Source organism: Astatotilapia calliptera, chromosome 17 (assembly GCF_900246225.1).
Source record: "Astatotilapia calliptera chromosome 17, fAstCal1.2, whole genome shotgun sequence".
Taxonomy (NCBI): Eukaryota; Metazoa; Chordata; class Actinopteri; order Cichliformes; family Cichlidae; genus Astatotilapia; species Astatotilapia calliptera.
This window is the reverse complement of record NC_039318.1, coordinates 24,760,930-24,788,862: the sequence shown is the minus strand read 5'-3', so window position 1 is coordinate 24,788,862 and position 27,933 is coordinate 24,760,930. Positions and strand designations below refer to the sequence as shown.

The following is a 27,933-nucleotide window of genomic DNA, read 5'->3' as shown; positions in this document are numbered from 1 at the left end:
AGTAAAGAATCAAACTGGCACATTATGATGACTGACAGATTTCATTAAAGAAAAAAAAAACATGTATACAAAAGGTGGACGACTGGACAGCTTCCCAAAACACAGATGTGGGGAGAAAAAAAAAAAGCCAAAGTCTAAATTAGATAAATTTCCTTAAAGATGGCTTCTGTCATTTATGTAGTTGTTATAAATGTTCAAATTCCTTTTTCCCTTGGTAATTTTGAATTAAAATGGCTAACTGATGCCATAAAAAGGCAGGCAATGTTGATACACATGACTACTGTGTCACTGTATCATGTGCACTGATCACCACTGCATATGTAACTCTAGTAGCATATACTTTCAGATATCCAGCACATCTCCAAACAAAATTGTCTCACTGAAGCAGAGCATTTCCTTGTTGTAAACCTCAACATCTGCAATATTTGATTCTGATTCTGATTCTCTGATAACCATAATGTAACTGACTGAATCAGACTGCTCCACTGCTGAAGCGACTTCTCTGCAGTAACTGGAGTAAATGACCTTTAGGGGTCTGAGCAAACCCACAGTAACTAACCAGAAGCAGTGTATATATGTCAGATGAAGTGTGATTTGTTTGTGAAGCCTCGAGCTGAATGTTCTGCTGTTGCCATCTTGCCACAAGAGAGGCATGGATCTGCGACTGCAAAACAATTAACAGCGACATCTAATAATCCTGCCAAAGAAACTTGAAATAAGCAAATGTACAAAATGGGTTTCATTTTTTCTTTAATATGACCCGAAGAAAGCCAGGACCACGGGTCATTTTCCGACAGACTTCAGTAAGGCCACAGATACTGCCCCCGATGGGCTCTAAGAACAATGGCCTTACTTTTCAAACCCAGAAGCTGTCTGATGCCATCTCAAACGATTTTACTTTCACAGAGGCCAATGTAGAACGCTTGAGTTAGTTTAATGTAGTGGCTTCAAAACAATAGCTAAGACACGTGCAACCCTAAAAATGGACTTTTTGTATGCATTTTGAAGACTATGTGAAAGATCTGATGGACTCTGTCAGTCAGTGCTTAGCGCTCCTACAGTTTCCCATTGTTTGCTTGAGTACCCTGGCTTTTATTACACAAAACCGTGTTATTTACTTTGTTTTATTTGATTTATTTAGTGCATAATCATTGTTCATTTAGTAACTTGTATGTATAATGTATAAATTAAAAGTGCTCTTTAATCCAAAACCCTTAGACTTCTTACAGGTTCAGGCTTTCTAGACTTGCAGCATTAAACCAAGTTAACATAACCCTAAGTATACAAATTATGCAGCTCTGTTGCTGAAGCGTCGACAAATAAACCGTTTGATCGTCAACGATTACTTTTTCTCCTGAAAGCCACAGCAGAGGAGGGCCGTGCATGTGAAACTCCTCTCCTTGTCGCCCACTCTCGCCATTTCTGCTGAGCCTAAATTACAGGGTTTTATAACTGGCACTTTACAGCGCTGTTGTGTCAGAGTAAACTAATTACATGGTGAGAGGCAGTCTCTGAAGCGGAGGCATCGCAGTCACCTTGACAAGAGGAGGGAGAAATAAACCAAAAAAACCAAAAAAACTAATACACCCCCCCCCAAAAAAAGTGTTGTGCTACGTTAAGGTACGCATTCTCCAACTGCTGCTCCACTGCCATCACAGCAGCTGTGAGAATAATGAATGCAGCAGCAAGGTTCAATGAGAGCAGATAAAAATAGATGCTATCACAGGAAGGAGGAGTGATACAGAGGAGGTTTTCTTAGGTGTACTGACAGTTTGAGGCTGATGGTACACAGAGAGCAGAGGCCGGAGCACGCATCGCCTGCGAGCGAGCACATCGACGCACAGCAAGCGTCAATCCTTTGGTCCTCATTAAGTCGAAAACAGTTTGGAGGTTTTTGTTGAGTCATGCTTTGCTGCTGATACAGCTGACGCCACATATTCGGAGCTCATCCTCACCTCTCTCCTCCTTTCTTCCCTCTGCTGTTGTCTCCTTCCCCATTTCCTCTCAACCCGCAGCTTTTCCTCTGATCTTTTTGTCCTTAGGACATCCTTTGCCCCAAAGCCTCCCGACTTTATTAAACATCCAGTGCACTCATATTCTCCTACTTCTCAAAGCACACCAGATACACAGGGGTGAATAATGAAGTGGACCCCCGGATGAACTCAAATCACTCCGGTCGGATTTTGGAGCCAAGTTGGACAGCATCGATATAAGACTGACTGGGATGGCGAGCGCAGTGACTGCACTGGAGGGTAAAGTCTCGGAGGTAAAGCAAGACATATGAACCAGGGGGCTCATATCGAAGAGGCCGAAGCCCGCATTGCCGAAGTTGAAAGCACACTTGAGAAAACAGAAACGTCACTGAACTCGGCTATCAAACGAATCGCACTTCTTGAAGCCAAAACAGATGATTTGGAAAACCGCGGACGACGAAAGAACCTGCGCGTCTTCGGCATAAAAGAGGGAGCAGAGGGGCAACAATCACTCTTCCACTTTATTAACATCCGCTACTAAGTGGCTGGGGCTAGCGCCCGACAAGTCATTCACACTGGAACGAGTGCATCGCACGCTTGCCTCCGGGAAACCAAACCAGAGCAGAGCGGTGCTTGTTCATTTTCTTAAAATTCCAAGAGAAGGAACTGGTATATCGGGAAGAAGAAAACAACAAATTACACATGATGGGGCCAAGATCACATTTTCACAGGATCTGTCTGCGGAGACGGTTCGGATCCGACGGTGATTTCACCCGGTTGTCAAACTGTGTATTGATATCAATGCCTTCCGTGGATTCCAGCACAACCCGTGCAGACTCGGGATCCTGTACGGTGGAAAGATCCACCTCTTCTCAACACTCAAGAAGCCGAAAAATTCTACAAGAATCTGCCGAAGGAAACAGCAGAAGATGCTCAACACCAGTGAGTCGGTTAAACAACAGGTTAACCATTAAGAACTCCATAAGACTGCCTCTGCTTCAACATAACTGACCAGTAATTGAGTCACTGATAAGAGACCGATAAAATTTTGAGCTCGAATTTATGTGGAACAGCACTATCTCTACTTTAAGATTAGGCTTAAAACTTTCTTTTTGCTAAAGCATATAGTTAGGGCTGGACCAGGTGACCCTGAATCCTCCCTTAGTTATGCTGCAATAGACATAGGCTGCCGGGGGATTCCCATGATGCATTGAGTTTTTCCTTTCCAGTCACCTTTCTCGCTCACTATGTATTAACAGACCTCTCTGCATTGAATCATATCTGTTATTAACCTCTGTCTCTCTTCCACAGCATGTCTTTTATCCTGTCTTCCTTCTCTCACCCCAACCGGTCGCAGCAGATGGCCGCCCCCTCCCTGAGCCTGGTTCTGCCGGAGGTTTCTTCCTGTTAAAAGGGAGTTTTTCCTTCCCACTGTTGCCAAAGTGCTTGCTCATAGGGGGTCATATGATTGTTGGGTTTTTCTCTTGTATCTATGAAGCGCCTTGAGGCGACTTATGTTTGTGATTTGGTGCTATATAAATAAAATTGAATTGAACTTATGTTAACATAACTGAGCGTTTTAAGCGCATATTCGTTCTAAGTTTGATCCAATCGTTTTTGGGTTGTATATTAACAGCTGAACCTCAACTAAGTCTTTTTTTGTTTTGTCCTACAAGGGTAAACTTTACTTTATTACTGGGGAAAAAATCTGTATCATATGGTTAGTATACACTGTCTGATTTATGGGTTTTGGAGAGGTCGCGTTGACTAGTTACTCCTCAGTGACGTGGATTAACGCCCTCCAAATAATTTGTTCAAGGGAGGGGGAGACATTTCCAACAAGGAAATGAAAATGTTCAATCAGAAATTGTTTACAAGTTCTTTATCTGGTATGTGTGAGTGTGTGAATGTATGTGCAAACCTGCTTCTTCAATTTTTCCTTTACTTTGTTTATTTAAGTAAACAGTCTGACAATATTTAATCTCATTAATGCAAATATCTAATCAACCAATTCATATGGCAGAAACTCAGTGCATTTAGGCATGCAGACACGGTCAAGTCGACCTGCTGAAGCATCAGAATGGGAAACAAAGGAGAACAGATAACCACAGTGGTAAATAACCCAAGCACCACTCCCGTCAGCTTGCTTTACCCACTACCTGGGGACCACTGGGCATCACCATCATGCCAAAGCTCAAATCCTGAACATTACCATTAGTTCACGGCTCTCAAATGGCCTCGACAGCCAGCAGATCTCAATCCTGTAGATCACCTTTGGGATGTGATGGTGCAATGGGAGACCACAAATTGAACACAAATCTTCTGCAGCTGTGTGATGCTATCATGTCAACATGGACCAGAATCTGAGGAAGACTTCCAGCACCTTGTTGAATCTGTGACATGACTATGAAAAGGCAGTTCTGAAAGAAAAGTGGGCCGAATCTCTTACAAACAATAAAGTGACGTTAAATATTTCGTTTCAAGACATTCTTTTTGAAGAATGTGGATCGCCAACAACTGTGTATATTATTTCCGTCTACTATTAAAATATCATCTTTAAGGCAACACGTCAGAAACTAGGTTCTTTCACACTGATCTGAGGGTGTTTCCGAGGACAAAACCGCCTCTCTGTGACCCTCTCTGCCCCTTTAATGACAGGAAACAGGATTGCATTCATCTCGACCAGACCAAATCTGAAACCATGTGTTTTCGTTCTTTAGTTAAGCCCCATTTGTTGACTTCACTTGCCTCCAGCTGTTCATACAATATTAAAAAGCCTTGATTCATGATTTGATTCTTTAAATACTTCAGGGTTATTTTTCTTTCAAGGATGAGATACAGAATATAAAACGCATTCTCAGACTAGGGCTGTTCGATATAACGATATATATCGGATCACGATATAAAAACTTCTATCGTTTCATTTTACGCTATTGTTTGTTTTGTGGTGTCGCAAAATAAACTGTTCACGGCAATATTTTTTCATCATTTTGATGGTCACTGTATTGGCTCTATTAATTTCTTAAAGTTCTCTCTTTCTCTTATATTTATTATAAACACACTATGGACGGACAAGCGCCTGTTTTTATGCGTTGTCCTTAGCAACAATAACGATAAAACCATCGCGTGTCCGATTGTTTATTTTCCACATAAACCTTTCAGAATAAAGCTCAAGATCCTGTTGAGACTTTTCAAAATAAACCAAATCACGTGAAAGAGTATGCAGAGTATTTACGGATGAGAAGTAAAAAAAAAGAGCCGTCAGGTGCTAAAAAATAAACCTTAGACTCAAACGTTAGAACAGGCTTTTTCCCCGCAGCACGCCGTGTAATAAATACTCAAAGAAAACAGTGGCCGTTACAACTTATGTCTAAAAATGTATCGTTTCATGCATCTGTTAAAACATTCGACTCCAGGTACACGACGCCCAGCTGGAAACACTTCATGCAAGTCGAGCTGCCCGAGATTCACAGAATTTTTGGAAAATTTTAAGTTTTGTGATTTATATCGTTATCGGACGATAGATGTCTTAAATCGGGATATGAGATTTTGGTCACATCGCACAGCCTTATCTCAGACAGACATAAAAGTTGGCTAACAGACACAGATACCAGCTGTATAACAGCCTAATAAAATACCTGAATTTCATTCATCAAAACTGAAGCACAAACTTACTGGACATTAACATTTTAACTAATTAATTCTAGTAAAAATACTCCAAAAGACATCAACACTACAAATAGAGACTTGAGGTACGGTTCAGGGACTAATGGTGCAGCCGGTGTTGGGACACCTGAGAGAATACACCCACTAACTTTAAGCCTTAAGCCAACAATCTGTTGAGGTAGGAACAGGAAACTGAAGACGTCTGGAAGCAGCCACATGTGGCACCTCCAGGGACTGCAGTTCTCAACACTTTCAGCCTCACAGAAACATGGCGTTTCAGGTAGTCAGGTAGTCTCCCTCCACATACATCTGTGGAACACTGAGCAGGGCTGAAACAAGCTCCGGAAGAACACCCCCTCTTCCCAAACGGCTTCACCAGCAACCTTTATTATGCTGGTCTGTTTCATAAACTTGACTTAATTTGTGGACTAACTACATGCAATCCTTTTCATTCTCTCTCGAGGGAGGAGTGTTAGAGCTTTAGGTCACCTCATTCTGTTTGCCTAATTCATGCTATTGCACGACAAACAACCACAGAGGAACAAATGGCATGCTGAAGGCCAGACTAGCTGCCATATCATGTGCTCTAAATAGTCATCTCTTTGCAGGAGTCAGAGCAGCAAATGCCAAGTCACTGCACGCACCTTCATCCTTAGATTGCTGTTTAAACATACACACCTCAACACACCTTAAACACACTGCAATGCACACTGGCACACATTAAGTGAAGGATTTAGCTAATAAGCACTAAATCAGGAATTAACATTGGGAAACAGGATAAGAACAGGCTGACGTTTCCCCGGGGAGCGATAGATAGATGCTTCAGATGCTGGCAGCTGGCACGAATTTCATGCCCAGCTCCACAAGTGAAGCCCAGGGTTGCCCGTCAGGGACAGCAGCAATCAATGAAACTTGAATATTTATACTGCTGGAAAGATCACCTGGCTGTGGATGCAAACAAGAGGAAATCAATACAACAGTGCAGTTATATTAGATCAAAGTGTAATAATGGGTAAACGACTGAAAACCACAGAGAAGGGAGAGGACCCCATCCATAGTCACGGCTGTTTTCACATTGACATTTAATTTGTAAAAAACGAAATAGTGTCACACTTTTGTTACTTGTGTTTCACAGAGCTCAGTACTTTGGCATCACAGACAATGATAATCTTTATGCTGGTATCTATAATGGATCATATCCGTAAGCACGTGTTAATACTCGAATACTTTTTTCGCTCCACGCATACTCGGGTGTGACCATTTCCATGACGTGTCTTAAGCGGAGGTATTTCAGGCATCTTATCATACATCAAGCAGTGATGCACTACATTCATACTAATAACTCTCTTTATGTTCAAGTCTGGGCAGCTTCACAATGACGCAAGTCAGCCTGCCGTAATTGCAACGTCTCTAAACATTCCAACTCCTTCCTGAAGTGCCTCCAGATGAACCTAATGCAGGCAGAACGTTTATGATCATTTAGAGCCATCTGTGCTCCAGCTGCCACACTGATCAGTGAACAGCCTCTCCAGCATGACTACAGAGCCCCCCCCCCCGGTTACAGGATCCTGCCTTGTCGGCTAAATTCCAGAAGACCCCAGTTCCTACCGCAAGCATTCCACTTTCCACCTCTTCAGCTGACAGCCCAGCACATCCTTCACAGTTACAGAGCTGGTTCTGCAGTGTGCTGTAAAGCCTCAAACACTATGACTAGGCTTCAACAGCCTGCTAGTGGGTGGGAAAAGCATGCCACAGAGCAGGAGAGAGGCTTTTTTGTACCCAAAGGCCTACTTATCAAGTGCCTGACATGCCATTCGGCACCCGGTACCGCAGAAAGAGCTGCAGTCATCCAAATGTTTTCAGTGAATCAAAGAAGCCTCAGCGCAGACAGAAACAGAGAGAGACAGAGCTTAAATGTCAGAGTCGGAGCAGCGGAGAAGCACAGAAACAATGAGATTCCTATCGGTTTGTCCTTTTCCTGCTCGGGGCAGCTCATCTGATTGCATCCTTTGAAAAACACAATGGGACAGATCTCTTGGCCGTTACCTAGCAACAGGTGGTAAGAAAAGATACTGGCCTGGTTTGAAGGAGGAGAAGAGAGGCTACTTGAGAGACGAAGCGGTTCGCCTTCATGAATTATCCCAAATCTGAACAGAATAATACTGACCCGAGGACTTGCATGAATACCAATTAGTAGTTGAAGCTTGGTCATGGAAACTTAATGACATCACTTCTGAATGCAGACTGAGCATGAGCGAGCCTGCGGTTGGCAGAGCATCAAGCAGTGACCTGATAGCAGACACTAATAGACGGATGCCAAAACCAATGAAAAACCTGATGGCAGGGGAAATACTACAAACACAAGTGGGAGATGTGTTAAAAATAATAAAAAAAATCTGATTGTACACAAACAATTTACAACATTATATTTCCTTTTACTGATTTTTTATTTTTTTTTTAAATTTGCCTGCATGGTGCTGCTGTGTGACACAGATCTGCTAGTGCGGCTTTGTGGGGTTTCCCAGTGACTCCTCCAGGACTTGTTCTTCATACAAGGCTTCACTAATCCAGCTTAATGAATCCTCATTAGGCTGAAATTGTCTTGGAAACTTCCATTCAGCTAATTTGGCAGCAGTAAAGAATCAAACTGGCACATTATGATGACTGACAGATTTCATTAAAGAAAAAAAAAACATGTATACAAAAGGTGGACGACTGGACAGCTTCCCAAAACACAGATGTGGGGAGAAAAAAAAAAGCCAAAGTCTAAATTAGATAAATTTCCTTAAAGATGGCTTCTGTCATTTATGTAGTTGTTATAAATGTTCAAATTCCTTTTTCCCTTGGTAATTTTGAATTAAAATGGCTAACTGATGCCATAAAAAGGCAGGCAATGATTGATAACCATAACTGGTAACTGACTGAATCAGACTGCTCCCAACTGCTGAAGCGACTTCTTCTGCAGTAAACTGGAGTAAATGACCTTTAGGGGTCTGAGCAAACCCACAGTAACTAACCAGAAGCAGTGTATATATGTCAGATGAAGTGTGATTTGTTTGTGAAGCCTCGAGCTGAATGTTTCTGCTGTTGCCATCTTGCCAACAAGAGAGGCATGGATCTGCGACTGCAAAACAATTAACAGCGCACATCCTAATAATCCTGCCCAAAGAAACTTGAAATAAGCAAAATGTACAAAATGGGTTTCATTTTTTCTTTAATATGACCCGAAGAGAGCCAGGACCACGGGTCATTTTCCGACAGACTTCAGTAAGGCCACAGATACTGCCCCCGATGGGCTCTAAGAACAATGGCCTTACTTTTCAAACCCAGAAGCTGTCTGATGCCATCTCAAACGATTTTACTTTCACAGAGGCCAAATGTAGAACGCTTGAGTTAGTTTAATGTAGTGGCTTCAAAACAATAGCTAAGACACGTGCAACCCTAAAAATGGACTTTTTGTATGCATTTTGAAGAACTATGTGAAAGATCTGATGGACTCTGTCAGTCAGTGCTTAGCGCTCCTACAGTTTCCCCATTGTTTGCATTGAGTACCCTGGCTTTTATTACACAAATACCGTGTTATTTACTTTGTTTTATTTGATTTATTTAGTGCATAATCATTGTTCATTTAGTAACTTGTATGTATAATGTATAAATTAAAAGTGCTCTTTAATCCAAAACCCTTAGACTTCTTACAGGTTCAGGCTTTCTAGACTTGCAGCATTAAACCAAGTTAACATAACCCTAAGTATACAAATTATGCAGCTCTGTTGCTGAAGCGTCGACAAATAAACCGTTTGATCGTCAACGATTACTTTTCTCCCCTGAAAGCCACAGCAGAGGAGGGCCGTGCATGTGAAACTCCTCTCCTTGTCGCCCACTCTCGCCATTTCTGCTGAGCCTAAATTACAGGGTGTTATAACTGGCACTTTTACAGCGCTGTTGTGTCAGAGTAAACTAATTACATGGTGAGAGGCAGTCTCTGAAGCGGAGGCATCGCAGTCACCTTGACAAGAGGAGGGAGAAATAAAACCAAAAAAACCAAAAAAACTAATACACCCCCCCCCCAAAAAAGTGTTGTGCTACGTTAAGGTACGCATTCTCCAACTGCTGCTCCACTGCCATCACAGCAGCTGTGAGAATAATGAATGCAGCAGCAAGGTTCAATGAGAGCAGTAAAAATAGATGCTATCACAGGAAGGAGGAGTGATACAGAGGAGGTTTTCTTAGGTGTACTGACAGTTTGAGGCTGATGGTACACAGAGAGCAGAGGCCGGAGCACGCATCGCCTGCGAGCGAGCACATCGACGCACAGCAAGCGTCAATCCTTTGGTCCTCATTAAGTCGAAAACAGTTTGGAGGTTTTTGTTGAGTCATGCTTTGCTGCTGATACAGCTGACGCCACATATTCGGAGCTCATCCTCACCTCTCTCCTCCTTTCTTCCCTCTGCTGTTGTCTCCTTCACCCATTTCCTCTCAACCCGCAGCTTTTCTCTCTGATCTTTTTGTCCTTAGGACATCCTTTGCCCCAAAGCCTCCCGACTTTATTAAACATCCAGTGCACTCATATTCTCCTACTTCTCAAAGCACACCAGATACACAGGGGTGAATAATGAAGTGGACCCCCGGATGAACTCAAATCACTCCGGTCGGATTTTGGAGCCAAGTTGGACAGCATCGATATAAGACTGACTGGGATGGCGAGCGCAGTGACTGCACTGGAGGGTAAAGTCTCGGAGGTAAAGCAAGACATTGAACCAGGGGGCTCATATCGAAGAGGCCGAAGCCCGCATTGCCGAAGTTGAAAGCACACTTGAGAAAACAGAAACGTCACTGAACTCTGCTATCAAACGAATCGCACTTCTTGAAGCCAAAACAGATGATTTGGAAAACCGCGGACGACGAAAGAACCTGCGCGTCTTCGGCATAAAAGAGGGAGCAGAGGGGCAACAATCACTCTTCCACTTTATTAACATCCTGCTACCTAAGTGGCTGGGGCTAGCGCCCGACAAGTCATTCACACTGGAACGAGTGCATCGCACGCTTGCCTCCGGGAAACCAAACCAGAGCAGAGCGGTGCTTGTTCATTTCTTAAAATTCCAAGAGAAGGAACTGGTATATCGGGAAGTAAGAAAACAACAAATTACACATGATGGGGCCAAGATCACATTTGCACAGGATCTGTCTGCGGAGACGGTTCGGATCCGACGGTGATTTCACCCGGTTGTCAAACTGTGTATTGATATCAATGCCTTCCGTGGATTCCAGCACAACCCGTGCAGACTCGGGATCCTGTACGGTGGAAAGATCCACCTCTTCTCAACACCTCAAGAAGCCGAAAAATTCTACAAGAATCTGCCGAAGGAAACAGCAGAAGATGCTCAACACCAGTGAGTCGGTTAAACAACAGGTTAACCATTAAGACACTCCATAAGACTGCCTCTGCTTCAACATAACTGACCAGTAATTGAGTCACTGATAAGAGACCGATAAAATTTTGAGCTCGAATTTATGTGGGAACAGACACTATCTCTACTTTCAAGATTAGGCTTAAAACTTTCCTTTTTGCTAAAGCATATAGTTAGGGCTGGACCAGGTGACCCTGAATCCTCCCTTAGTTATGCTGCAATAGACATAGGCTGCCGGGGGATTCCCATGATGCATTGAGTTTTTCCTTTCCAGTCACCTTTCTCGCTCACTATGTATTAACAGACCTCTCTGCATTGAATCATATCTGTTATTAACCTCTGTCTCTCTTCCATAGCATGTCTTTTATCCTGTCTTCCTTCTCTCACCCCAACCGGTCGCAGCAGATGGCCCGCCCCTCCCTGAGCCTGGTTCTGCCGGAGGTTTCTTCCTGTTAAAAGGGAGTTTTTCCTTCCCACTGTTGCCAAAGTGCTTGCTCATAGGGGGTCATATGATTGTTGGGTTTTTCTCTGTATCTATGAAGCGCCTTGAGGCGACTTATGTTGTGATTTGGTGCTATATAAATAAAATTGAATTGAACTTATGTTAACATAACTGAGCGTTTTTAAGCGCATATTCGTTCTAAGTTTGATCGCAATCGTTTTTGGGTTGTATATTAACAGCTGAACCTCAACTAAGTCTTTTTTTGTTTTGTCCTACCAAGGGTAAACTTTACTTTATTACTGGGGAAAAAATCTGTATCATATGGTTAGTATACACTGTCTGATTTATGGGGTTTTGGAGAGGTCGCGTTGACTAGTTACTCCTCAGTGACGTGGATTAACGCCCTCCAAATAATTTGTTCAAGGGAGGGGGGAGACATTTCCAACAAGGAAATGAAAATGTTCAATCAGAAATTGTTTACAAGTTCTTTATCTGGTATGTGTGAGTGTGTGAATGTATGTGCAAACCTGCTTCTTCAATTTTTCCTTTACTTTGTTTATTTAAGTAAACAGTCTGACAATATTTTATGGAGAAGACAACTAAAGAAAACATTTTGAACGTTAACATTACGACCTGGAACGTTAGGGGGATACGGAAGTTAGCTAAACTGAAACAAGTATTAAACCGACTAAAACATTTTAACTCTAGAATTATTTTCCTACAAGAATCTCATCTTACTGCATCAGAGATACATTTATTAACCAAAAGATGGCAGGGTCAGGTCTCTTCTTTTACTAGACATGCCAGAAGAGTCATTACTCTTATACATAAGTCAATCCCATTTCAAACTACGAGGGTGATTACAGATCCAAACGGGAGATATGTAATTGTGCAGGGCCGTATCTCCATGTTAGAAATAAATCTGATAAATATCTATGGCCCCAACGAGGATAACCCATCCTTCTATGAAAATCTATTTCTCACAATATCAACCTTGGAGGGCCTTTATATCATAGGAGGGGACTTTAATTGCGCCCTGGACCCTAACCTGGATAGGTCGTCTCAAGCTTACTTTCTTATCTCTACAGAGTTACTACCTTGTGTTGAGAACTGTTGGTATAACAGTATTGTGATTAGTGATCACGCAGCAGTATGTCTATCAGTTAGATTGGGTGAAGTTGATCAAGGTGTAAAGCGATGGAGGATGCAAACATTTTTGTTAAAGTACCCATCATTTGTCAAATTTATAGAAACTTGCATTGATCAATATTTTCAAATAAATAAAGATGAAACCACAGCTAGTATTAGGTGGGAAGCATTTAAAGCTTACATAAGAGGGAAAATTATAAGCTACAGTAGCAACAGGAGTAAGCAATATAACCAAGAATTAAAATCGTTAGAAAGACAAACTAAATCTAATGAAACAGAATTTTACCAGAGCAATGATCCCACTAAACTAAACAATTTGACTATTCTAAGAGCCAGGTATGATAAATTAACAGCAGAGAAAGTGGCAAAAAGTTTAATGTGGACCAAACAATTCTTTTATGACCAAGAAGAGAAGGCAGGAAAATTATTGGCCTGGAGGATAAAAAAAGATGCAAGCGGAAAAGGCCATCACCCACATAAAGTCCAAATCGGGTATTATAACAACAGACCCTTTAGAAATAAACGAAAATTTCAGAGAGTTTTATCAATCTTTATACCAATCTGAATATACAGGAAACAGAGAAACACGATGCATTTCTTGATCAGTTAAAATTTCAAACCCTCTCAGAAGAGGATAAAACAGCCCTTGATAGTCCTTTAACAATAAAAGACCTGTCAGAAGCCATAGACGACCTGAATAGCGGTAAAACGCCTGGCCCTGATGGACGTCCAATGGAATTCTATAAAACATTTAAAAATAAATTAATGCAGCCACTTCTTAACATGTATGAGGAGTCATATAAGTCCGGAATACTCCCAGACTCACTGAGATTAGCTACAATAACCCTTTTATTGAAGCCAAATAAGCCTCCGACTGAATGCTCCTCTTATAGGGGAATTAGTCTTATGGGATGTGATTGTGTGTAAAGCACTCTCTAGGAGACTAGATAAATATGTGCCTAATTTGATAACAGACAATCAACAAGGTTTTGTTAAAACGAGACAAGGCTATCATAATATAAGACGTGTCCTCAATGTACTTTATGAGAAAAACAATAGGGAGGACACTGCGCTGCTATCACTAGATGCGTGCAAAGCCTTCGATAGAACAGAATGGAATTATCTCTTACAAGTGCTCCCCAGATATGGACTAGGTGAAACATTCCTGAAATGGATCAGATTATTGTATACACATCCAACAGCACAAGTTTTAACTAATAATAACGTATCAAAACCTTTAATTTACAGCGATCAACCAGGCAGGGCTGCCCTCTGTCACCAATTCTCTTTGTGTTAGCAATAGAACCTCTGGCCATAGCTGTGAGAGCAAACGCAGGAATATCAGGGATAAGAATTGGAGGAAGAGAAAATGCATTTCATATTTGAGTAAACAACTCATGTGCTGTTCCTTTAGAGCAAGACAATATCTTTCCTTATGTAGGAAAGACCCTGAATATTGTATTTATCCCCAAACTCTATTGGAGAGAAATTACACTATACCAAATGGCATCCCATCCTTGTTATCCTGGAAGAGAGCATGATCATAAGAATAAAAATGTTTTTTTAAACCAGAGGATAAACAAGACTCCAACCTATCTCAGTAATACCAAACCTCCAGATCCTCTTATAGATTAACTAGTCTCTTGTTTCCCCTTTAAGCCGTCTGTACTTCCAATTAAATAACGTCCATTTCATTAGCGTTTTGGTATTTTTGATCGGACCCCATATATTCTCTCGGTGCCTCTTCTGAAGCTCACAGATGAACTACTGGACTCTGGAGACCAGGGGCTGGATTTCTCATGTCGTTAAGCTTATTTCGCCATGGCAACACAAGCTGGTGTTATAATTCAAAGGCAAATTTCTATCGCTCTGCAAACATGCTTACAGCTGGCAATATGAATAAGCGATGTCAAATGTGCATATTCACTAAATGCCACATGGTTTAATTAATGGCTTCACAGAAGAACTTTTTAAAAGTGACTGCTGCCTTTCCTCATCAATTTCATTCATTTTAAAGCCTTAAAGCCTTCAAAGAAATGCATGGGTTCAAAAAAATATATGTCCAGTATATTGAAATATCAGCAATACAAGGTGTTTCTGCTCATAACAGATCAGTGGATCATAAGGTTTTTCTCTATAATCTTTACCTTAAACTGCCCGGAGACAACTACGGCTTAAAATTGGTGCTTAATAAAAACATTTGAATTTAATGGGTTTTCCCCCCCCTATCTTTAGTCACAGGAAGAACAAGAAGTCCCACAACAGATGGTTTGGCCGCCGATAGGGTCCTAATCTCTACATCATGGATTCAATTTGAGATGATATGAAGAGACAGACGACATTAAGAGAGAATAAATCCACTGAAGAAATGTGCCAGGTTCTCCAAGAGCAACAGAGTTGCCAAACATCTCCACAAAAAACAAAACAGTGTGCGCATGCATTTTCATTCGTACTTTATTACAATAAATACATAAATAAAATTGATTTAGCCTTTTGTTTAGTTCTCATCCTACACCTTTTAAGCATGTTATTTACTGAACTTGTCAAACATACATACAGTGAACCGTGGCAAAGCTTTCCAAAGTTCTACTATACTATGTGTGGTAAAAGATCAGATCATATGTGCCCATTCGGTCAGAACATTATGCACTTGTAGCTCGTACCTTGCACTTCATCATGTCACTGACCCTCTGCTGCATGGACTGCCCAGCTTTGGGTCTGACCAGGATGTAAAGGGCTTTGACCTCAGGGCAGGACCTCAGCAGCTTCTCCACCAGCACTTTTCCCATGAAGCCCGTGGCTCCCGTGATCAGCACATTCTTGCCAGCGTAGTATTCCACTACGGACGCCATGCTGCTACCCGTTGCGCCACCGCAGATGTCTGTCAGTCTGGTTTGTGCGTCTGTTGCTTGCTCTCCTAACCCGTCGAGGTCCCGGCCTTCACACAAGTCCTGCAGAGCGAGCGGGAGGATAAGAATGAGGATAGGCAACCTCAAACTTTAAATACTGTATCAGTGTCTCTAAAGCTGGTGTCAGTTTAAGCAATGAAGCATGCAGCAAGAAGCTAAATATGAACTGTGAATCGCACTAATGCAACAAGTGCACAGTTTCGCATGAATGTCCAGGCTTTGACAGATTTAGTCTCATGTATCTGGAAATGAAAACAAGCATTTCAATAAATTGAAAAATATGCATCAGTGGTGGCACGTCTCTGTTTTGACCTTCAGAGAAGAAGCATGTAACTAGTCTGCAAACTTTATGAATATTTATACCATGAGGGGGAGGGAGGGTGATGCTCGGGGCAGTGTGACATCAGCTGCATGTGTGAGCGTGGGTACGAGTGTGTCAGGTCCACCAGCAAGGGTTCAGCAAGATTTTAAGCAGCAACTGATCACCGCTAACCACAATAACCTTTATCATTTATTCATGAATGCAAAAAGCAACAAATCAGAAATTATTTTTAACTGTACAAAATATAGTAAACAATATAATTTGGTCATAGATTGACTCTTTGAATACCACTGACATGAAAAAGCAGCTTAATATTTGATTAACAGATGAGCCATTTTAGAAGCAAACTAGTTTAAAAAAAACAAACATCAAAGTTTAAATTATTCTACTAAGGTTCAAATCACTCAAATTCAGTTTGATAGAAAAAAAAAAAAGAAAAGAAAATATCAGTTTGGACTCTGTATCGGTCTTGAAGGGACTATCAGTGAACAGAGGCTATGATGCAGTCTAGAGATCTATTCCCAGGTGATTCAACCTCCACTTATACCTTGACTCATGTGCTTAATGACTCCCATGACACGGGAGAGTTGGTCAGTGACTCTCAGGACCATCTACAAGGTGACAACCCTATTAGAGGTTAAATATCTGAGTCTCCTTCAACAGTTGGAACTGAAGCAGCCTTTTGGATGACAGGAAAAGCATCTTCAAGAACCTAAAACAAATTCCAGCTGCCTTCTGCTGAAGCACTTCAGACTAAATATTCAAACTGTCTGCTAAAAATTCCCAAAACTCCTTTTATCCATGCATCCAAATTAAAACCAAACTTAGTTTAGAAACAAAGTAGGGAAGAATGCTTTCATGTTACTCTACTGCTCTGCTGTGTTCAGATTTGGATATATAATACGTAACTGAAGACATGCAAATATATCGCATAATATAAATAGCTTTTTATGATTATAAACCAATTACAGTGAGGATTGCTAGAATCAAAATTAGACTATTATTCCCAGCTGCAGTTACTGTATTTATATGTCACCGCTTTGATCTCGGAAAACCAAACCTAAAACAGGGAAGGCGTTAGTGACAATCAGTGTCTGAATATAAACACAGGCTTCCACATACATCACAGTTAAGTCAAAATGTTGAATGTTGTCATTGTGTTTCTTAAATTTGTAAAGTCTTGGTTCAAACTATAGGATCAAAGGCATTTCTTTGTCCCCCCTCCCCAGCCTCTCATGCACTTGAAGTGAGCAAGTGCATGAGAAATTACATTACGCCAGGACCTTGGAGGCTGAAAAGACTCACATATATTAAATGTACAAGACTGCTGGTATATTGAAGTGAATGGTATGATTTCAGTAATGACAAAGTGAGCTGCAACCTTCAATCCCAGCAAACAAGTTTGGTTTAAAGCTATAATAAAAAAAATAAAATAAAAAAAAAAATTAAATGCTAAGGCTTATCTTTAACCATCTGACATTATGCGTATTCCACATGCAATAAATCACATAACTGGGTTTTATGGCAGTTTTTAGTTTTATTTGACACCTGTGTTGTAACACTAACACTGACTCTGTTGGACTTTGCCCTTATTTCCTGTAGACAATAGACGACTATAACTGAATGCAACCTGAGAAGTCACATGGCCGCAGATAAGCTGCGTTTGTGACTCAGTGAGGGAGGTTGTGCCATGAGTCCATCTGATCAAAGCACTGTGTTGATGTGTGGGCTAAAAGCTCACCAGCACACTGCCAGCATTTGTGTGCAACCACGCCAACTAAGCATTGATAAATCACACGGCTCTTAAAGACTAGATGACAGCTACCTGTCTCTGGTTGGTGTCACCCCCCCATCCCCACCACACACCAACCAGTCACACAGGGAGGGTGGCAGCGCGCCCAGTCTCATCCAACTTTTTGGCAGCAGCCAATAAAAATGCAGGACTTGACTTGTATAATTTTCACTTGGCAACAATAGGCACAACATTTAGCCAAGACTGATGCTTGATCAGCACCTTCAGTGATACAGCAGAGCTGTGATTGTACACAAGATGAAGCTACGCTCCTTCTCTTTGCTTCGTTCATCCTCTCTCCTGTGCTGCAGATTCCCAGCATGTCTGCCCAAAGACAAAAACCAAATCCTCCTGAGCCAAACGTGGCCCAGATAACAAAAACAATCTTGTATTTACTTGCTTTCCCTTCATTCTGCCGTCTGTGCATGCAATTTTAAAAATCAGATTCCCTTTCCACACAAACACGAGGAAAAAAGATGGGTGTGTGCATTCAGTTTGGGTTTCTACATGTCTGCACTTGAAAAACAAAAAATGTGTTCCAGAAACTAAACGCCGGGGCTCCTACTGACATCTATGTTTAATCCCAATTTTGTCCCATTATTTTAATTCGATATTCCCCATCTTCAACTTTCAGACAAGGCAGTATCTCCAGATCTACCACTCTGTACACACAGATGACAACAAGAAGAGGTCACAGTCAAGGTCCTCTGCTGAGGCCCCAGACATTTCAGCCTTGTTCTTCACATAGATTCCCTGTGGACAAGAGGACAAGAGCACATGGGCTGAAAGTCACTACAGATTAACGCCTGACAATGGAAATGTTCCTGCAGCTGGAAGAGTGTTGGAACGGCCATGCATGAATCAAATTCATGAGACTGAATGCTTGTGAAACACACAAGGTTACACAACTCCACCTCCTGCTTCTCTCAATGCCTGTCAGTTAAGCTGAAGGTGTCCACCCTCTACAAGCCAACATGGAAAGTGGGGCGAAACTGTCCATTATTCTCCTTACAGGCCTTTAGTTCAGAATTATGCATTTACAGGATGACTACAAGAAGTATAGAATACATACATCCCAAGTATTTGCTGAAAGTTTATAAATTGAATTTTGGTTCATTGAGATAACTAGTAGCAATTAAAGACACTTGATTTTAAAATGACACACACACACACACACACACACACACACACACACACACACGGTAAACTATATCTAAAGGAGTTTAGGCACCGCCTCACGTTAACAAGAACTCATATGGTGAGATCATGAAGTTCAGGGACAGCTCATTTTGAAAGAAAAAAAAAACAAAACATTTACAATTTAAATTTTGCATCTATCGCCTTCAAGATGATCTCTTCGTGTACCTCAGGACCCCCTTCCAGCATCCCTACTAAGTTTAGTTTACTTTGGGGCGATCGTGGCTCAAGAGTTGGGAGTTCGCCTTGTAATCGGAAGGTTGCCGGTTCGAGCCCCGGCTTGGACAGTCTCGGTCGTTGTGTCCTTGGGCAAGACACTTAACCCGTTGCCTACTGGTGGTGGTCAGAGGGCCCGGTGGCGCCAGTGTCCGGCAGCCTCGCCTCTGTTAGTGCGCCCCAGGGTGGCTGTGGCTACAATGTAGCTTGCCATCGCCAGTGTGTGAATGTGTGTGTGAATGGGTGGATGACTGGATATGTAAAGCGCTTTGGGGTCCTTAGGGACTAGTAAAAGCGCTATATAAATACAGGCCATTTGTAGGAGCACCATTCTGACCAATTGCATGTGTCCATCTAGGATTTCATCATGGACCACAAACCTTCATGTCGATCACTGGTGATTACGACTCCATCCAATTTGTCCCACCACCAGCCCTGTTTGCTCACCTTTCAAGGTGAAGGGTCACATTTCTGACACACTGGAAGAGGTTGGAGGTTTGCCCAAGTCAACCTCCATAGAATCTCATGTTAAAATCTCAGATTTTGCAGCGTTAAAAAGCATGTTCAAAGACTGGTGCAAAATCATGTTGCACCAACCAAAATGCAGCCAAACCCAATGACTGAGATCACGGTGGCTACAACTTTTATACCGTCTCCAGGTTTGACATGCAGTCAGTATGAGACTTCAATACAACAGATGTCCAAGGAGCTGACCTTCAAGTGCATAACCTCAAAATTTAAAACATGAAATAAATAAGCACAGTCTGAACTTTTTAATCACCTAAATTTCTGGGTAACACTAGAGATTCAGGATCTCAACATGGATGAAGGGTCTATAGATAGTTCTTTTTCCTCAGGCACCCAGCATATTCTCTTGGTTTATTTTTGTCATACTGAATTAAACTTTACTTTTAAATCCCTCAGCCTGTCCTTGTCAATCACACAGATTATGAAGGACAAGCAGATATGAGGTCTGTCAGCAGTGACCTTGTTGTGTTGTCATTGGTGAATAAGACTGCATCTTCTTTTAGAGTCTATATTATGACTTGAAAGGAGAAGTCCTGGGCAGCAAGGACAAGGCCTGAAAGCTTAAGGGACAAGCTTCTCAGGTTATGATGCCATCTTGACAAAGTACCACATCACATCCAAAGTCACTCGGGGGTCACTTTAAAAACAGAGCTGGGTGACGCTCAAGGCATACAGCTCAGCAGCAGAGGTTTACTGTTGTCTGCAGCTAATGCTGCTGCACTCCGGCCTTATTTCATGTCTCCTTTTCTTCACACTGAGGGCATTTTTTGTATTATTCCTCAAAAGCCACTCTCCACAGGAAATCCACGCCGTTTGTCTGAGGAAGCTTGTTTTAAGCCACAGCTCTGCAGTCCTTCTGCCTCCGGCCTTTCCCCACACAACCCTTCCATTACTGGGTCAGCTAAATGCAGCTGGAGACGCAGGCAAAAATCGAGCTGCACAGCTGCACACTGGCTAAAGCCATTATAGCCGGACAAAAGCTGGCAGCGGGAGGAGGGGAGTGAGTGTGGGAAAAATAGAAAGAGCAAAATGATGCAAAATACAGCCAATAATTAAAGCAGCATTAATCAGTGCCAAGCAGCACAAAGGAACAGTCAGGCCCTTTCACTATCGCACAGTGATGGCAGTGACAAAAAGAAACCTGAAAAGCTCTGTTAAGTATACAACCACTACTGGCTGCAGTTTCACAGTGCTGTGCCAACATGGGACTCCAGGAGATGCACCTTTATCCGCCATCCAAAAGAACCACAAAAGTCAATACATCCTGCATTTAGAGACAGAGGAATCACCATCAAAGGCTTGAATCAACAGAAGCAATAGTGGTCATCCCAGCTCCTAACCCACAAGTCCACATTTCTAAATTTGGTTTTGTTAGGCTCACCGTGCTGTTTAAGGCAGTTTCTGGTTCTTGTCTCAATGACAATCGGAAGAGAGGAAATGAGTCTCTTTTCCCTGTCCCAGAGAGACTAGATGAGGGTGGGGTAATGACCTGACCACAAGATTAAATAAAATACATTAGCTGCTAAAAGTAACACTTGAGAAAAGCATGTTAATAGTGACTACTGGGCAAGCCCTTTAGTCTTTTAGTTACTGCTATTATGCCTGCAATTTACAGTGATAAGTGAAGTAAGCTAAATTTACAAGCCTCAGATAAAAATCTCACTAATATTACAAGCTTATAATCATACTTTATGCATGCTATTGGAAAAACATATGTAGCAGAAAAATGTAGAATGAGGAGAGATCTATTGTAATAGTCAAGCTAAAGTACTAAGTGGACTTGAATAGGTTTGAGCTTAAAAGTTAACTAAAGCTAATGGATTAGCATTACTCACTTGTAAAATATATAGCTCATAGTTTTAAGTTATGATCCAATAGTATAGATAAACAGAACTGTCAGCAACTAGTTAAAATTATAATAAAAACTGTATAAAACATGAGTAACAGTTAAATTGTTAGGCATAAATACAGCTAATAGCCCAGCCCAGCCTCACATCTACTTCACAGCTGATCAGGTGAGAAATCAACTCAAGAGGACGAAGGCAAGGAAGGCAGCAGGTCCGGATGGAATCTGCTCCAGACTGCTCAGGGACTGTGCAGACCAGCTCTGTCAGGTGGCCCTGTACATCTTCAACCTGAGCCTGAGCCTGGAGAGGGTTCCTGAACTGTGGAAGACTTCCTGTGTGGTTCCGGTGCCAAAAATCGCACACCCCAGGGAGCCCAACCACTTCAGGCCTGTTGCCTTGACTTCTCATCTGATGAAGACCATGGAAAGGCTCATCCTGCACCACCTTCAGCCACTGGTGGGCTCAGTGTTGGACCCCCTGCAGTTCGCCTACCGTTCTGGAATTGGGGTGGATGACGCTGTCATCTACCTGTTACACTGATCCCTCTCTCACCTAGAGCAGGCGGGGAGCACTGTGAGGATCATGTTTTTTGACTTCTCCAGTGCTTTCAACACCATCCAACCCGCACTACTGAGAGGGAAGCTGGAGGGAGCTGGAGTAGGCAAACAGCTGACTGCATGGACCATCGACTACCTTACCAACAGACCACAGTATGTGAGGCTCCATGACTGTGTGTCCGAGGTGGTAATCTGCAGCACGGGGGCACCGCAGGGCACGGTTCTCTCACCTTTCCTGTTCAGCCTTTACACTTCAGACTTCTGTTATAATTCGGCCGATTGCCATATACAGAAGTTCTCAGATGATACAGCCATCATTGGATGCGTATCAGACGGGAATGATCAGGAATACAGGGGGGTCATCAGTGACTTTGTTGGCTGGTCTGAGACCAACGTACTCCAAATCAACGCCGGCAAGACAAAGGAGATGATCATAGACTTCAGGAGGAATTCACCCCCTACAACACCGGTGAACATCCAAGGGAGAGACATTGAGATAGTGGACTCTTATAAGTACCTGGGTGTTCACCTCAACAAGAAACTGGACTGGACAACAAATACAGACGTCCTGTATAAGAAGGGCCAGAGTCGACTCCACCTGCTGAGGAGACTGAGGTCCTTCGGAGTCTGCAGGACTCTGTTAAGGACATTCTATGACACTGTGGTAGCATCTGCCCTTTTCTATGCAGTGGCCTGCTGGGGGAGTGGATGCACGGACAGGGACAGGAGCAGGATTGACAAACTGGTGCGGAGGTCTAGCTCCGTGCTGGGATGTCCCCTGGAGTCTGTGGAGGTGGTTGGTGAGGGGAGGATGCTAGTAAAGCTGACATCCATCATGAACAACCCACGTCACCCACTGCATGAGTATGTGAGTGGTCTGAGCAGCTCCTTTAGTCAGAGACTGAAACACCCTCGCTGCAGGAAGGAGCGCTCTCGCAGATCATTCATCCCAACAGCAGTTAGACTCTATAACTCCTCAATCACGATGTCATAAGTCACTGGACACTGTGAACATCCACGGTCACCACTTCATGCATAATGGACCTTCCATGACCTTCCAAGCTATATAGTTTATGTCTTCCATATTTCAAACCATATCCATAATCACATACTGTGTATGCTACCATTGTATATAGTGTATTATCTTACTTTTTTTCATTGATTGTACTTAATTGTATTTTTGTATTTCCTTCATATATCTGTACCTGAGCTGAGGTGACGCAAAAATTTCCCCGTTGTGGGATCAATAAAGTCTTATCTTATCTTATCTTAATAGTTAGCCAAGCCAAGCATATGCTATAGCAAGGAGCTAATAGTGAGGCTATTAAATACAAATACAGGCTATTAGCGCCTTGCTAATAGCATTACCATTAACTCCTTTATACAACATTAGCTAAGACTGACATAGCTGTAACTGTGAAATTGTTTGTTACATTGCATAATATAGACATTGATGGATCTCGTTAAAAGAAGAGGAAACTACACACTAATAAAACATCACCCAAATAATGTTTTTGTTCTTTTCGTAATAAAATGTGGTTCTGATGTTTTCTTGAGATACTACATAAGATAAATAAAAGTGTAAATAACCATCAATATAGAGGGCACAGAAATCAATAATAATATCCTTAAGAAAGAAATCATAAATAAAGATCAGAATATTTCATTGTTACAGTATTTTGTCTGGCTGCTTAACTTACATATGGCTAATCGAGTGTCAAGTTCTTCAAGACAGAGCTACTAGCATTAGCCATTTGAGCATGACTACAGCATAAAGGACATGGTGCCTACATGATGAATACGAGTGTGCTCCAGCAATGGCTTAATGTATGTTACATCAGATAAACCCACTATAAATGTGACAAGTTATACACTACAGTATTAAAGACTTTTTCAGCATACTGCAGCTCAACTCCCCCGCTCTGGTGTATGAGGCAGTAACTTTGTCCCTTACACAAACCCACATAATTGCGCAGCACTTTTTAAAAGGGCCCTTATCCAAGACTGCATTATCGCATAAAAACGGCAGGTCTTCTCTCTCCCACTCCATTTTTTTTTCTAAGGCAGCTAAATGCTAATCTAATTAGAATTAATTATATTGGCCGTGGGCTTCAAGGATTTAAGCAGGACCTCTTTAATTCAACCTTTTCACTAAACTATGAGCAAGTGTCAACACAAAGGTCAGTGCTCTCCGTTAGATATCTGGCCGTGGGAGCGCTGGTGTGTGAGCTAATGTCTCTGTGTGCACGTGTATACGCTTGCGTCAGTGCGTTGTCGACATTGTATGCGATGGCAGAGGGATTCTGTAATTACACCAGCTGTCTCTGAGTGACAGAGCCTCCGTGAGCTGTGGTGTCCGTTTACGCCTGGCTTAGACCCAGGCTGCCAATCGCACCCGCAGTGCAGCTCTCAGGCCAAGAGGTCAGGAACTTGTATTGTGTGTTCAACATGGTATGAAACCCGTGCACGACTTTCAAGTAATAAACACTGTCCTCCAATTATTGGCTGGAATCAGCAGAGTTTGATGACAACTTTTCATTTTCTGTAATCTGTGTATGATTTCAACTCTTGCCGACTCTTGGGAACAAACTGCCCTCCAGCTTTTCTTGAGGACAGTTGCAGTGGTGTGTGTGAAGCATATGCAAGTTATACCTGTGTACCAAACCAAATTTAACTAATTAAAAATAATAATAAATAATTCTGTAAGACTAAACCTGGCATCAGAAAATAGTTACACTAAGAAATAAATCAAAGCAATGCATTGGAAGAAAGAAAAATGACCTACACAACTTGTATCCTTAAATATATAGTTAAAACAAAATTTGCAACACAGTGAGTTTACATCAGATGGCTCAGTCATCCACACCTTTTTAAACAGCTTCCCTCAAGGCTGAAAAAGATATGCATGCTGCCATAAGCTTCACATGTCACATGTTCATTTGAATTCAACTTTCCATATGGTAAACAGTTACAGTGGAGGAAAAAAAAAAAGTGTCATTGTACGTTTATTCTGAAATAGCATCGCTGGATTAAAGTGGAAAAGGTGACAAGGAAAAACTACTGGAGTTTCATGGAAGCCACAATTACTCTGATTCCTAGAAACTCAGCTTTCATGCACTGAGAGGAAACCGATCACCTGTCCCATTGTTTGAGGGCCATGGGGAGAACAGGCCTCTCCCTGAACCATCAACACCAACTCACTCACTATAATACCAAAACTGCAATGTTATACTTTGAAATTAAAATTAGAATAATTGTTTATCATGCTGATTTTTCCCTTAATGCAAATACAGGGATGTAAATGGATTCATGGACTGCACAGAGCCATAAATCACTGATTCCCAACCAGGGATCAGTCTTCAATCCGTCAACCAGACCAGCTGAAAACTGGGTTATTATCAAAACAGGGAAGACAAAACAGTGCCTTTGTACCCCTTTGTCTTGATGTCTTGAATGCAAGTTCAAGACATTTTTATTCACCTTCCTGGTCCTCCAACTCTAATCAGTTGTCACTCCTCTTTTGTTGAATTTAAATTCAGACTTTGCATCAAGAATTTGATTCAGTTCCTCCATTGTGTCATCATGCATTTTAGCGGTAGGGCAAAAAGCACGATCCATCACTTGAGTGTACAAAAATTTCAATTTACTTCTCACTACATCATGTTCATTATGTAATGAGTGATTTAGGACACAGCCATATATTTCTTTGATTTCACTGAGCAAGCTGCTGGCAGTACGAGTATCCAGTTCTTTCAGCTAATGTAAAAAACACCCATGCAAACTCAGGCTGCAGAGAGCCTGCCAGTGTTTTATGATCTATTTGAGGGAGCCATTAGCAAAATGGCTGACCAAAGTCTCACTTTCCATAGCCAGTCAAGCTTAAATACAGTATCTAGACATGTTGTGATGATGGGTGAGGCGGTCTCAAAAACCTAATTGCATAAACAGACCAGTAGCACAGGCCATAGCCGCTCTGTTGCTTATCCCGCAGGCTTGTTATTTCTAATGTGGAAAGAGGCTTGCAGGATTTAAAGCTGCCATCAGTTATCCATGCAAAAGGTTGGTGGCTCAGTCAGAGATTGGTCCAACCCAAATGCTTTCACCAAGTTCTTTTAGATTTTTGCCAAATTTGGTCTACTGCCTGACAACACGCCTCCTACTGTAGATAGCAGTAGTGAAAAGGTTTAATACGCCAACAAAAGCCCTTGTTGCAAAATGTTTTCTTCACATCAAACAAGACCAAACAGTCCAGGAAAGTTAATGCTATACATCCACTCAATACGCGACGTCCAGATGAACAAAATCAACTTTCTGGGATTTCCTAACCTGGATGATCGAGCATGCATCAAGACATGACCAAGCCACGAGAACAATTACCCCATGGTGGATATTATTAGCCTCAAACTGAAGCTTTAATGGTGTCATGTAGTCAACAATGGCTAATGATTGGTTCGTTCTTTTAACCAATGACACAAAGCTCCCTTGCATGGAAACAGGTATCTGTGACCAAGTGATTTAATGAGCTATCCAGAGCAAAGATGGATTACAGTGAACACAGAGTAATGTAGTCCTTAACACACTACAGCATCACCTTCTGTCAATGCCAGCTAGGTTTGTAATTAATGACAGAAGAGCTCTCTAAGTACCTCATCCATTTATGCATCCTTCTAAAAACCTCCACCCACCCATCCATCGTTCCTATATGCAGATTAAAGCAGATGGTTGTGAACATGAGAGGTATGAAAACCCACAGATTATTTCATCTGCTGCTGGACAGATTAGGTTACATCTCTCCACTATACAGTTATAATCTTTATCTTTGGCGATTGATTTCAGAGAGGGTGTTCCTTGTGTCACAATCACTGATCATTCCGGCACGGTTGTAATAATATCTGAAAGGTGTGACAAATTTGATAATAGGGCACATACACACAAACACACGTAGTGTTTGGTGTCAACTTCTGTGAATGGAAAGCAAATATCTTTGGGCATGGAGAACATGGTTATTGTTACTGCTGCCACTGGAGTGTGTGTTGATTTCAGGGAAAGAAAGCATGCAATCGGCTTTGGCCGTCTGTTGGCAGAAAGATTAGAAGAAAGGCTGCTCTCTTACTGGGACTGGAGCATGAACGTGGTCTCTGAGGGCCCACTTAGAGCTCTACCTTCCTGCCAGAATAACACATGTTCCAAAAATGAAGGGGTAACTGTGGCGCACTTCAGACAGATTCTCTTCAGCTAAAAATGGGTTGGCCTTAAGATTAAATGTGCTTTATAATTCAATTTGGTCTGGAGGTAACATTCATAAAAATTCATGTTATTTACTTGTGTATCTCAAAAAACATCCTTGATTCCTAATACATCACTGATATTTTGACATGTCAATATAGCAACACAACGTCTAATGTGTTTATTCATAAACCAAACCAGAAGACGATATGAGAGAAGCACATTTTTGCCAATTTAGCTCAAAATGGAACAAGATGAGCGCTCTAGTAATGTTTGAGGTTGCTTTCACCCTTATACTGCACATCTGTTTCTCTTTGGGTGAATCAACAGTAGTCGCTCATCATGCTCTTATTAAATTTGGCCTAATATCTGGTTTTCCAACAGTTTTATATCTTGATTAAGTTTATCCCCCATGCTCATCGCTGACACCGTCCAGTTTTGATGGGAAAAAGTTGAGATGAGAACGTAAAAAGTGCATTTTCAGTGATATTCTGACACTCATCAGCGCATTATCCAAAAGGTCGGCATAAGCCTCTGCTCTGAGAGTGCCAAGAAAATTCTGGAAAACCTGCATAAATACTTCCCATGCTGCTGATTCTGTTGGCTTCAGTTTCCTTTTTAATTCCTCTTCAAGCATCAGTTCACAGATTATAAAACCAACAAAAACACCTCAACTAGGTTTTAGCATCACTTTTTACTTA

General features: G+C 41.8%; 1 protein-coding gene across 3 annotated transcripts in view; it reads right to left on the bottom strand.

Moving 5' to 3' along the window:
* The window catches only part of LOC113009713 (fatty acyl-CoA reductase 1), a 76,925-nt gene that overhangs the window by 38,720 nt on the left and 10,272 nt on the right, over positions 1-27,933 (bottom strand). For all 3 annotated transcript variants that reach the window (XM_026148186.1, XM_026148184.1, XM_026148185.1), the window contains exon 2: positions 15,302-15,589. In XM_026148186.1, coding sequence (XP_026003971.1) covers positions 15,302-15,589 — 288 coding nt within the window. The remainder of the gene's footprint in view (positions 1-15,301; positions 15,590-27,933) is intronic.